This window comes from Oncorhynchus kisutch, unplaced genomic scaffold (assembly GCF_002021735.2).
Source record: "Oncorhynchus kisutch isolate 150728-3 unplaced genomic scaffold, Okis_V2 Okis07a-Okis12b_hom, whole genome shotgun sequence".
In the NCBI taxonomy this organism is placed as follows: Eukaryota; Metazoa; Chordata; class Actinopteri; order Salmoniformes; family Salmonidae; genus Oncorhynchus; species Oncorhynchus kisutch.
The window spans coordinates 17011211-17025617 of NW_022261984.1; the positions used below are offsets into that span (position 1 = coordinate 17011211).

Sequence of the window (14407 nt, forward strand, 5' to 3'; positions counted from 1 at the left end):
ACCAGTTAGTCTAACTGACTTTACATTATAATATAACAGTATACTATACTATATTCTACTATATTCTACTTTAATAAATGGTACCGTACTCTTCTATATTGTACTATATTCTGCTATGCTTTACAATATTCTATTATATTCTACTGTACTATGTTCCACTTTATTCTACTGTACTATGTTCCACTATATTCTACTATATTCCATTATATTCCACTATAGTTTACCCAAATCTACTACATTCTACTTTATGCTACTATATTCTACTCTACTATATTCTACTGTATTAGACTCTATTACACTATATTCTAATCTACTATATTATACTCTACTATAGTCTACTATATACTTCTTTACTATTTGCTACTGTAGTATATTCTACTGTATTAGACTCTATTACACTATATTCTAATCTACTATATTATACTCTACTATAGTCTACTATATACTTCTTTACTATTTGCTACTGTAGTATATTCTACTGTACTTTTCTGTACTATATTCTACTCTACTACATTCTACTATATCATTTACTTTACCTAATTCTACAGTTTTCTACTATATTGTACTATATTCTACTCTACTACATTCTACTATATCATTTACTTGACCTAATTCTACAGTTTTCTACTATATTGTACTATATTCTACTCTACTTTATTCACTGTACTATATTCTACTACTTTTTTCTTTACTATATTGTACTTTTTTTACTGTACTTTATTCTACTATGTTCGTACTATATTCTACTGTACTATATTCTACTGTACTATATTCTACTCTACTATATTCTACTGTACTTTATTCTACTATGTTCGTACTATATTCTACTGTACTATATTCTACTCTACTATATTCTACTGTACTTTATTCTACTATGTTCGTACTATATTCTACTGTACTATATTCTACTCTACTATATTCTACTGTACTATATTCTACTCTACTATATTCTACTGTACTTTATTCTACTATGTTCGTACTATATTCTACTGTACTATATTCTACTCTACTATATTGTATTCATTCTAATATATTCTACTCTACTATATTCTACTGTACTATATTCTACTCTACTATATTCTACTGTACTTTATTCTACTATGTTCGTACTATATTCTACTGTACTATATTCTACTCTACTATATTGTATTCATTCTAATATATTCTACTCTACTATATTCTACTGTACTATATTCTACTCTACTATATTCTACTCTACTATATTCTACTCTACTATATTCTACTGTACTTTATTCTACTATGTTCGTACTATATTTTACTCTACTATATTCTACTCTACTATATTGTATTCATTCTAATATATTCTACTCTACTATATTCTACTGTACTATATTCTACTGTACTATATTCTACTGTACTATATTCTACTCTACTATATTCTACTGTACTTTATTCTACTATGTTCGTACTATATTCTACTCTACTATATTCTACTGTACTATATTCTACTCTACTATATTCTACTCTACTATATTTTACTCTACTATATTCTACTCTACTATATTGTACTTTTTTACTGTACTTTATTCTACTATGTTCGTACTATATTCTACTGTACTATATTCTACTCTACTATATTGTACTTTTTTTTACTGTACTTTATTCTACTATGTTCGTACTATATTTTACTGTACTATATTCTACTCTACTATATTGTATTCATTCTAATATATTCTACTAGATTTAGTGTATTCTACTACTATATCTACCTGGCTAAATTGACCACCTATATGGAGAGTCTGACTATAGATGCACTGATTATGAGGAATTTCCGCTGTATATATGATATAATATTACTATACGAATATGATTTATTATATACAGAAACACCTGTCCATATTGGGACTCTGTGACCTGTCCATATTGGGACTCTGTGACCTGTCCATATTGGGACTCTGTGACCTGTCCATATAAGGACTCTGTGACCTGTCCATATAAGGACTCTGTGACCTGTGCATTCCATGCGAAACAACAGCTACTTAAACTACAGCTCAACACACACATGGAGAAACAGCCACCATCAACAACAAGAAACCAACAATCAAAGAGCGTGAGAAGCATGTAATGGCTCTAATGTGGGTTATGGAGAGGAAATCACAAAAACACCGGCATGTGTGAGAGATATGGAGCCTGGTAAACATGGTTGATTTCTTATCGATAGGAAGCAGTCTGTATCGGACCGATACCGTCTCTCTCTCTCTCGGTCTCGGTGTCTCCATCTATCAGCACAGGAAAAATAGCGGAGGAGGAGGCGTGCGGGTGTGAGCGGCGCGCATCCGTGAAACGGCGTTCAGCGGAGAGAGAGAGAGAGAGAGCGCATTTATTCCGCATACGACAGAGAGCAGACAGACAGAGCGGCTAGCTATGCGACAGCAGCAACGACAGACTAACGACAAGGTAATGAAATGTCACCCACGGTTGGGTTTTCACCGTATCGTCTTAGATGGGTCGTAGGCTACTTCTTTTTTTTTATCAGGCCGCTGTTATAATAGATTGTGCTGCTTGTGTGTGCGTGTGTGTTCCGCAGATGTTGAGTTTCGCTGTGCTGTGTGTGTGTGCCATCGCCGGTGAAGTGTCCGCGCGCTCTACCAGTTGGAATTTCCTGGATGACAAGTCGTTAACAGCACGATGGGACAAATTTCGGGATGTAAGTTATCTCTCTACCTATCTCTCTACCTATATCTCTACCTATCTCTCTACATATCTCTCTACCTATCTCTTTACCTATCGCTCTACCTATCTCTCTATCTATCTCTAGCCTCTCCTCTTCCTCTCCTCTGTCCGTTCCTGTTGTAATCACGCGCCTCTCGTTTTCTCCTTATGTCCGTGGCATGCGCATCACGGGGCTATGATGAACTGAAGTCTGTTCCTTGTGTCGCCTCTCAGTCCGCACGTTAGACGGTACAATAGGAGGGCGTGACGTGACGTGATGTGTGATGCAGAGAGTAGATGTCTCGTTTTTATTATAATAATAATACAATTATTATTATTATTATATTCATGTCTTTAATATCACCTTCTTTTAATATACACGATTGTAGTAATCTGCTAGTGTGTGTCAGGGCATTGCATGACAGAGAGAGAGATGGAGAGGAAGAGAGAGAGAGATGGGGAGAAGGAGAGGAAGAGAGAGAGATGGAGAGGAAGAGAGAGAGAGATGGGGAGGAGGAGAGGAAGAGAGAGAGATGGAGAGGAAGAGAGAGAGAGATGGGGAGGAGGAGAGGAAGAGAGAGAGAGAGAGATGGGGAGGAAGAGAGAGAGAGGGGGGGGGGGGGGGTGCGGTTCCATTACCTTGTGTTGTTAGACAGCAACCATTACGCTGACTTGTTTACATCAGGCCTGTTACAATTAAGTGGAAGAGAACACAGACACTCACACTCACAGACACACACACACACACACACACACACACACACACACACACACACACACACACACACACACACACACACACACACACACACACACACACACACACACACACACACACACACACACACACTCTCTCTCTCTCTCTCTTTCCCCATGCTCTCTCCTTCTCACCCCTCCTCGCTCTCTCTCTCTCTCTCTCTCTCTCTCTCTCGTTCTATCTCCCCCACTGATTCAGAGGGGTTGTGTTAAATGCTGAAGACACATTTCCGTTGAGTGCATTCCTGTCTCATACACTCCAACTAAACATATCTGTGCAGCTCAGGTGGACCATGTGACAGAGCTGAGAACCAATTATAGAGCAGGGTTTGGTTTATGCAAATAAGGTGCAGGGATGAGGGGTGATTGGCCATGTGACCTTCTCTGTGTGTGTGTGTGTGTGTGTGTGTGTGTGTGTGTGTGTGTGTGTGTGTGTGTGTGTGTGTGTGTGTGTGTGTGTGTGTGTGTGTGTGTGTGTGTGTGTGTGTGTGTGTGTGTGTGTGTGTGTGCGTGTGTGCGTGTGCGTGCGTGTGTGTGAATACAACAGAGAGATTTATAAATACTACATTCTAATGAAAACCTAAGATAGAGAGGGAGAGAAAGCAAAAACCTAAAAAATAAATTGAGAAACCTATTCAACCAAAAACATAGAGACCCAGAAAACCTGAGTCCACGCTGTGGTGAATCACTAAAACAATACAGAAATACACTACGGAAAATAAGGAACAGCACGTCAGAAATCAGCTCAATGTAATTGAAGAATCCATAGAGGTGGGGGTAGCGCAGTATGAGTTCCGGCGCCGACAGAGATGGCCGCCTCGCTTCGCGTTCCTAGGAAACTATGCAGTTTTTTGTTTTTTTACGTGTTATTTCTTACATTAGTACCCCAGGTCATCTTAGGTTTCATTACATACAGTCGAGAAGAACTACTGAATATAAGATCAGCGTCAACTCACCATCAGTACGCCCAAGAATATGTTTTTCGCGACGCGGATCCTGTGTTCTGCCTTACAAACAGTACAACGGAGCGGATCCTATGCAGCGACCCAAAAAAACGACTCCGAAAGAGAGGGAAACGAGGCGGTCTTCTGGTCAGACTCCGGAGACGGGCACACCGTGCACCACTCCCTAGCATTCTTCTTGCCAATGTCCAGTCTCTTGACAACAAGGTTGATGAAATCCAAGCAAGGGTAGCATTCCAGAGGGACATCAGAGACTGTAATGTTCTTTGCTTCACGGAAACGTGGCTCACCGGAGAGACGCTATCCGAAGTGGTGCAGCCAACGGGTTTCTCCACGCATCGCGCCGACAGAAACAAACATCTTTCTGGTAAGAAGAGGGGCGGGGGCGTATGCCTTATGGCCAACGTGACATGGTGTGATGAAAGAAACATACAGGAACTCAAATCCTTCTGTTCACCTGATTTAGAATTCCTCACAATCAAATGTAGACCGCATTATCTACCAAGAGAATTCTCTTCGATTATAATCACAGCCGTATATATCCCCCCCGAAGCAGACACATCGATGGCTCTGAACGAACTTTATTTAACTCTCTGCAAACTGGAAACAATTTATCCAGAGGCTGCATTCATTGTAGCTGGGGATTTTAACAAGGCTAATCTGAAAACAAGACTCCCTAAATTGTATCAGCATATCGATTGCACAACCAGGGGTGGAAAGACCTTGGATCATTGTTACTCTAACTTCCGCGACGCATATAAGGCCCTGCCCCGCCCCCCTTTCGGAAAAGCTGACCCCGACTCCATTTTGTTGATCCCTGCCTACAGACAGAAACTAAAACAAGAGGCTCCCACGCTGAGGTCTGTCCAACGCTGGTCCGACCAAGCTGACTCCACACTCCAAGACTGCTTCCATCACGTGGACTGGGAGATGTTTCGTATTGCGTCAGATAACAACATTGACGAATACGCTGATTCGGTGTGCGAGTTCATTAGAACGTGCGTTGAAGATGTCGTTCCCATAGCAACGATTAAAACATTCCCTAACCAGAAACCGTGGATTGATGGCAGCATTCGTGTGAAACTGAAAGCGCGAACCACTGCTTTTAATCAGGGCAAGGTGTCTGGTAACATGACCGAATACAAACAGTGCAGCTATTCCCTCCGCAAGGCTATCAAACAAGCTAAGCGCCAGTACAGAGACAAAGTAGAATCTCAATTCAACGGCTCAGACACAAGAGGCATGTGGCAGGGTCTACAGTCAATCACGGACTACAGGAAGAAATCCAGCCCAGTCACGGACCAGGATGTCTTGCTCCCAGGCAGACTAAATAACTTTTTTGCCCGCTTTGAGGACAATACTGTGCCACTGACACGGCCTGCAACGAAAACATGCGGTCTCTCCTTAACTCCTAACCCTCGCAAGGCTGCAGGCCCAGACGGCATCCCCAGCCGCGCCCTCAGAGCATGCGCAGACCAGCTGGCCGGTGTGTTTACGGACATATTCAATCAATCCCTATACCAGTCTGCTGTTCCCACATGCTTCAAGAGGGCCACCATTGTTCCTGTTCCCAAGAAAGCTAAGGTAACTGAGCTAAACGACTACCGCCCCGTAGCACTCACATCCGTCATCATGAAGTGCTTTGAGAGACTAGTCAAGGACCATATCACCTCCACCCTACCTGACACCCTAGACCCACTCCAATTTGCTTACCGCCCAAATAGGTCCACAGACGATGCAATCTCAACCACACTGCACACTGCCCTAACCCATCTGGACAAGAGGAATACCTATGTGAGAATGCTGTTCATCGACTACAGCTCGGCATTCAACACCATAGTACCCTCCAAGCTCGTCATCAAGCTCGAGACCCTGGGTCTCGACCCCGCCCTGTGCAACTGGGTACTGGACTTCCTGACGGGCCGCCCCCAGGTGGTGAGGGTAGGCAACAACATCTCCACCCCTCTGATCCTCAACACTGGGGCCCCACAAGGGTGCGTTCTGAGCCCTCTCCTGTACTCCCTGTTCACCCACGACTGCGTGGCCACGCACGCCTCCAACTCAATCATCAAGTTTGCGGACGACACAACAGTGGTAGGCTTGATTACCAACAACGACGAGACGGCCTACAGGGAGGAGGTGAGGGCCCTCGGAGTGTGGTGTCAGGAAAATAACCTCACACTCAACGTCAACAAAACTAAGGAGATGATTGTGGACTTCAGGAAACAGCAGAGGGAACACCCCCCTATCCACATCGATGGAACAGTAGTGGAGAGGGTAGCAAGTTTTAAGTTCCTTGGCATACACATTTTTTATTTCACCTTTATTTAACCAGGTAGGCTAGTTGAGAACAAGTTCTCATTTGCAACTGCGACCTGGCCAAGATAAAGCATAGCAGTGTGAGCATACAACAAAGAGTTACACATGGAGTAAACAATTAACAAGTCAATAACACAGTAGAAAACAAAGGGGGGGTCTATATACAATGTGTGCAAAAGGCATGAGGAGGTAGGCAAATAATTACAATTTTGCAGATTAACACTGGAGTGATAAAAGATCAGATGGTCATGTACAGGTAGAGATATTGGTGTGCAGAAGAGCAGAAAAGTAAATAAATAAAAACAGTATGGGGATGAGGTAGGTGAAAAGGGTGGGCTATTTACCAATAGACTATGTACAGCTGCAGCGATCGGTTAGCTGCTCAGATAGCTGATGTTTGAAGTTGGTGAGGGAGATAAAAGTCTCCAACTTCAGCGATTTTTGCAATTCGTTCCAGTCACAGGCAGCAGAGTACTGGAACGAAAGGCGGCCAAATGAGGTGTTGGCTTTAGGGATGATCAGTGAGATACACCTGCTGGAGCGCGTGCTACGGATGGGTGTTGCCATCGTGACCAGTGAGCTGAGATAAGGCGGAGCTTTACCTAGCATAGACTTGTAGATGACCTGGAGCCAGTGGGTCTGGCGACGAATATGTAGCGAGGGCCAGCCGACTAGAGCATACAAGTCGCAGTGGTGGGTGGTATAAGGTGCTTTAGTGACAAAACGGATGGCACTGTGATAGACTGCATCCAGTTTGCTGAGTAGAGTGTTGGAAGCCATTTTGTAGATGACATCGCCGAAGTCGAGGATCGGTAGGATAGTCAGTTTTACTAGGGTAAGCTTGGCGGCTTGAGTGAAGGAGGCTTTGTTGCGGAATAGAAAGCCGACTCTTGATTTGATTTTCGATTGGAGATGTTTGATATGAGTCTGGAAGGAGAGTTTGCAGTCTAGCCAGACACCTAGGTACTTATAGACGTCCACATATTCTAGGTCGGAACCATCCAGGGTGGTGATGCTAGTCGGGCATGCAGGTGCAGGCAGCGACCGGTTGAAAAGCATGCATTTGGTTTTACTAGCGTTTAAGAGCAGTTGGAGGCCACGGAAGGAGTGTTGTATGGCATTGAAGCTTGTTTGGAGGTTAGATAGCACAGTGTCCAAAGACGGGCCGAAAGTATATAGAATGGTGTCGTCTGCGTAGAGGTGGATCAGGGAATCGCCCGCAGCAAGAGCAACATCATTGATATACACAGAGAAAAGAGTCGGCCCGAGAATTGAACCCTGTGGCACCCCCATAGAGACTGCCAGAGGACCGGACAGCATGCCCTCCGATTTGACACACTGAACTCTGTCTGCAAAGTAATTGGTGAACCAGGCAAGGCAGTCATCCGAAAAGCCGAGGCTACTGAGTCTGCCGATAAGAATATGGTGATTGACAGAGTCGAAAGCCTTGGCGAGGTCGATGAAGACGGCTGCACAGTACTGTCTTTTATCGATGGCGGTTATGATGTCGTTTAGTACCTTGAGTGTGGCTGAGGTGCACCCATGACCGGCTCGGAAACCAGATTGCACAGCGGAGAAGGTACGGTGGGATTCGAGATGGTCAGTGACCTGTTTGTTGACTTGGCTTTCGAAGACCTTAGATAGGCAGGGCAGGATGGATATAGGTCTGTAACAGTTTGGGTCCAGGGTGTCTCCCCCTTTGAAGAGGGGGATGACTGCGGCAGCTTTCCAATCCTTGGGGATCTCAGACGAGATGAAAGAGAGGTTGAACAGGCTGGTAATAGGGGTTGCGACAATGGTGGCAGATAGTTTCAGAAATAGAGGGTCCAGATTGTCAAGCCCAGCTGATTTGTACGGGTCCAGGTTTTGCAGCTCTTTCAGAACATCTGCTATCTGGATTTGGGTAAAGGAGAACCTGGAGAGGCTTGGGCGAGGAGCTGCGGGGGGGGCGGAGCTGTTGGCCGAGGTTGAAGTAGCCAGGCGGAAGGCATGGCCAGCCGTTGAGAAATGCTTATTGAAGTTTTCGATAATCATGGATTTATCAATGGTGACCGTGTTACCTAGCCTCAGTGCAGTGGGCAGCTGGGAGGAGGTGCTCTTGTTCTCCATGGACTTCACAGTGTCCCAGAACTTTTTGGAGTTGGAGCTACAGGATGCAAACTTCTGCCTGAAGAAGCTGGCCTTAGCTTTCCTGACTGACTGCGTGTATTGGTTCCGGACTTCCCTGAACAGTTGCATATCACGGGGACTATTCGATGCTATTGCAGTCCGCCACAGGATGTTTTTGTGCTGGTCGAGGGCAGTCAGGTCTGGGGTGAACCAAGGGCTGTATCTGTTCTTAGTTCTGCATTTTTTGAACGGAGCATGCTTATCTAAAATGGTGAGGAAGTTACTTTTAAAGAATGACCAGGCATCCTCAACTGACGGGATGAGGTCAATGTCCTTCCAGGATACCCGGGCCAGGTCGATTAGAAAGGCCTGCTCACAGAAGTGTTTTAGGGAGCGTTTGACAGTGATGAGGGGTGGTCGTTTGACTGCGGCTCCGTAGCGGATACAGGCAATGAGGCAGTGATCGCTGAGATCCTGGTTGAAGACAGCGGAGGTGTATTTGGAGGGCCAGTTGGTCAGGATGACGTCTATGAGGGTGCCCTTGTTTACAGAGTTAGGGTTGTACCTGGTGGGTTCCTTGATGATTTGTGTGAGATTGAGGGCATCTAGCTTAGATTGTAGGACTGGCGGGGTGTTAAGCATATCCCAGTTTAGGTCACCTAACAGAACAAACTCTGAAGCTAGATGGGGGGCGATCAATTCACAAATGGTGTCCAGGGCACAGCTGGGAGCTGAGGGGGGTCGGTAGCAGGCGGCAACCGTGAGAGACTTATTTCTGGAGAGAGTAATTTTCAAAATTAGTAGTTCGAACTGTTTGGGTATGGACCTGGAAAGTATGACATTACTTTGCAGGCCATCTCTGCAGTAAACTGCAACTCCTCCCCCTTTGGCAGTTCTATCTTGACGGAAGATGTTATAGTTGGGTATGGAAATCTCTGAATTTTTGGTGGCCTTCCTGAGCCAGGATTCAGACACAGCAAGGACATCAGGGTTAGCAGAGTGTGCTAAAGCAGTGAGTAAGACAAACTTAGGGAGGAGGCTTCTGATGTTGACATGCATGAAACCAAGGCTTTTTCGAACACAGAAGTCAACAAATGAGGGTGCCTGGGGACATGCAGGGCCTGGGTTTACCTCCACATCACCCGCGGAACAGAGAAGGAGTAGTATGAGGGTGCGGCTAAAGGCTATCAAAACTGGTCGCCTAGAGCGTTGGGGACAGAGAATAAGAGGAGCAGGTTTCTGGGCATGGTAGAATATATTCAGGGCATAATGCGCAGACAGGGGTATGGTGGGGTGCGGGTACAGCGGAGGTAAGCCCAGGCACTGGGTGATGATGAGAGAGGTTGTGGTAGGCCTGATCACCGACAACGATGACACAGCCTATAGGGAGGAGGTCAGAGAGCTGGCAGTGTGGTGCCAGGACAACAACCTCTCCCTCAATGTGAGCAAGACAAAGGAGCTGATCGTGGACTACAGGAAATGGCGGGCCGAACAGGCCCCTATTAACATCGATGGGATGGTAGTGGAGCAGGTTGAGAGTTTCAAGTTCCTTGGAGTCCACATCACCAACAAACTATCATGGTCCAAACACACCAAGACAGTTGTGAAGAGGGCACGACAAAACCTTTTCCCCCTAAGGAGACTGAAAAGATTTGGCATGGGTCCCCAGATCCTCAAAAAGTTCTACAGCTGCACCATCGAGAGCACCCTGACCGGTTGCATCACCGCCTGGTATGGAAACTGCTCGGCATCTGACCGTAAGGCGCTACAGAGGGTAGTGCATACAGCCCAGTACATCACTGGGGCCAAGCTTCCTGCCATCCAGGACCTATATAATAGGCGGTATCAGAGGAAAGCCCATAAAATCGCCCAAGTTATAGACTGTTTTCTCTGCTACCGCACGGCAAGCGGTACCAGAGTGCCAAGTCTAGGACCAAAAGGCTCCTTAACAGCTTCTACCCCCAAGCCATAAGACTCCTGAACAGCTTCTACCCCCAAGCCATAAGACTCCTGAACAGCTTCTACCCCCAAGCCATAAGACTCCTGAACAGCTTCTACCCCCAAGCCATAAGACTCCTGAACAGCTTCTACCCCCAGGCCAAAATGCTCCTGAACAGCTTCTACCCCCAAGCCATAAGACTCCTGAACAATTAACCAAATGGCCACCCCTCCCTCTATTTGTTTAGTACACTGCTAGTGACTTCACCCTACATGTACAAATTACCTCTAACCTGTATCCCCGCACACTGACTCAGTACCGGTACCTCCTGTATGTAACCTCATAATTGTTACTTTAGTTTATTTGTGAAAATATTTTCTTAACTATTCTTGAACTGCATTGTTAAGGGCTTGTAAAGTAAAGCATTTCACAGTAAGGTCTATACTTGTATTCAACGCATGTGACAAATAAAGTTTGATTTGAATGGAACCCCCTGGTGTGTTGTGATGTCATCAGGAGAGTTTATATTGGAACCCTCAATGGTTCTAAAAACCTGCTGTGTGGTTACTGCCTCCTATATCCGTGTGTGTGTGTGTGTGTGTGTGTGTGTGTGTGTGTTATCATGTCGTTTTTTTAATGAGTGAAGGTGAGTGATGCAGCAGGGGATTCATTACAGAGAGAGAGAGAGAGAGAGAGACAGAGAGGAGAGAGAGAGAGAGAGAGAGAGAGAGAGAGAGAGAGAGAGAGAGAGAGAGAGAGAGAGAGAGAGAGAGAGAGAGAGAGAGAGAGAGAGAGAGAGAGAGAGAGAGAGAGAGAGAGAGAGAGAGAGAGAGAGAGAGAGAGAGAGAGAGAGAGAGAGAGAGAGAGAGAGAGAGAGAGAGAGAGAGAGAGAGAGAGAGAGAGAGAGATGAACCAGGAGAAGAGTCCCCCAAGCAAGCTGGTCCTGGGGCTCTGTTCACAAACACACCCTACAGAGCCCCAGGACAGCAACACAATTAGACCCAACCAAATCATCAATCGAGTTCCCCAAGCAAGCTGGACAGAAGCACAATTAGACCCAATCAAATCATGAGAAAACAAAGAGATAATTACTTGACACATTGGAAAGAATTAACAAAAAACAGAGCAAACTAGAATGTTATTTGGCCCTACACAGAGAGTACACAGCGGCAGAATACCTGACCACTGTGACTGGCCCAAACTTAAGGAAAGCTTTGACTATGTAGAGACTCAGTGAGCATAGCCTTGCTATTGAGAAAGGCCGCCGTAGGCAGACATGGCTCTCAAGAGAAGACAGGCTATGTGCTCACTGCCCACAAAATGAGGTGGAAACTGAGCTGCACTTCCTAACCTCCTGCCAAATGTATGACCATATTAGAGAGACATATTTCCCTCAGATTACACAGATCCACAAAGAATTCGAAAACAAATCCAATTTTGATAAACTCCCATATCTACTGGGTGAAATTCCACAGTGTGCATCACAGCAGCAAGATTTGTGACCTGTGACCACGAGAAAAGGGCAACCAGTGAAGAACACACACCATTGTAAATACAACCCATATTATTCTTATTTATTTTATCTTGTGTCCTTTAACCATTTGTACATTGTTAGAACACTGTATATATATATATAATATGACATTTGTAATGTCTTTATTGTTTTGAAACTTCTGTATGTGTGATGTTTACTGTTAATTTTTTACTGTTAATTTTTATTTATTCACTTTATATATTATCTACCTCACTTGCTTTGGCAATGAGAGAGGTAGGGGGAGAGAGAGACTGAGAGAGAGACAGAGAGACAGAGAGAGAGAGAGAGAGAGAGAGAGACAGAGAGAGAGAGAGAGAGAGAGGGGGGGAGGGAGGGGGAGGGAGGAACATGAATTGTATCATTGATTGGTTGCCTGGTGAATTATGGGTTTGTTGTGGGCTGAGGGGGGAAGAAGGAGTGTGGAGGAGGGGGAGGAGGAGGAAGAGAAAATATATTTTTATCGCATAATGCATAAAACTATACACACAAAATATATAGGTCAAATATATAGGGCTTTTTTTCTTAAACCAAGTTTGCTGTTCATTTAAGGAGGAGAGAGATAGATAGAGAGAGAATGTAGAGCAAGAGAGAGATATATATATATATAGAGAGAAAGAATAGAGAGAGAGAGATTAAGAAAGGAGGAAGATTTTATACTTGGACACCATTAGTTTTATTGGAGTGTCAAATAAAATAAAATGTTTACACAAAATTTCAGATGTTATTGTGGATGTAGAGAAATACAGTGCAGTTGTATCTAACAATTCACAACAATACAACAAATCCCCCCCCCCCCAAAAAAGGAATTAAGAAATATCAGTATGATATCAGAAACTGGACTATAAATATATATACTATAAATATATATACTATAAATATATATACTATAAATATATATACTATAAATATATATATACTATAAATATATATACTATAAATATATATATACTATAAATATATATACTATAAATATATATATACTATAAATATATATAATATAAATATATATATACTATAAATATATATACTATAAATATATATATACTATAAATATATATACTATAAATATATATATATTATAAATATATATAATATAAATATATATATACTATAAATATATATACTATAAATATATATATACTATAAATATATATACTATAAATATATATAATATGAATATATATCATATAAATATATATAGTCTCAATGGTTCATCTGTAGAAGTTTGTGAGGGTTTTAGGTGCCAATCCACATTTCTTCAGAGTCCTGAGGTTGAAGAGGTCTTCACCAAACTGTCTGTGTGGATGGGGTCCTGAGGTCTTCACCAAACTGTCTGTGTGGATGGACCATTACAGGTTGTCAGTGATGTGCACACTGAGGAACTCTGCCGTTCTAGGGTGATTGGTCTATAAATACTCCACAGAGTTCCTTGGCTGGACAGGGTTTATTCTGTCTGCTTGGCTGGACTTTTTTCACCCTATCCACGGCGCCCCCATCAATGTGGATGGGAGGGGGGGGGGTGTTCTCACTGCTGTTTCCTGAAGTCCATGATCAACTCCTTCGTTTCGTTGATGTTGAGGGAGAGGTTATTTTCCTGACACCACTCCACCAGGGCCCTCACCTCATCCCTGTAGGCTGTCTTGTCATCTTGTTGTTGTTGGCAATCAGGCCTACCATTGTTGTGTCATCTGCAAACTTGATGATTGAGTTGGAGGCGTGCATGGCCACACAGTGAGTACAGGAGTGGACTGAGCACACACTGGAGGTGTTGTTGCCTACAGTACCTCCACCACCTGGGGGTGGCCCATCAGGAAGTCCAAGACCCAGAGCCCTGAGATTGGTGATTTGTTTTGAAGGCTGAACTGTGGTCACTAAACAACACTCTCACATAGGTTTTCCTCTTATTCCTCTTGTCCAGATGGGCAGATCGTCTGTGGATCCGTTCGGACGGTATGCACATTTTAGTGGGTCTAGGGTGTCGGATAAGGTGGAGGTGATATGATCCTTAACTAGTTTCTCAATGCACTTCATGATGACAGGAGGGGGCGATAGTTATTTACCTTGCAAGGGTTAACACTCTTCAATGTCTTACTCGCGTTGGCTACGGAGAAGGAG

The 14407-nt window shown here is 43.8% G+C and overlaps 1 protein-coding gene across 2 annotated transcripts in view; it reads left to right on the plus strand.

Moving 5' to 3' along the window:
• The first annotated feature begins 2292 nt into the window (after nucleotides 1-2292).
• spock3 (SPARC (osteonectin), cwcv and kazal like domains proteoglycan 3) overlaps nucleotides 2293-14407 on the plus strand; it is a 41854-nt gene continuing 29739 nt past the window's right edge. For both annotated transcript variants that reach the window (XM_031814536.1, XM_031814537.1), the window contains exons 1-2: nucleotides 2293-2418; nucleotides 2549-2668. In XM_031814536.1, coding sequence (XP_031670396.1) covers nucleotides 2386-2418; nucleotides 2549-2668 — 153 coding nt within the window. In that variant the 5' untranslated portion in view covers nucleotides 2293-2385. The remainder of the gene's footprint in view (nucleotides 2419-2548; nucleotides 2669-14407) is intronic.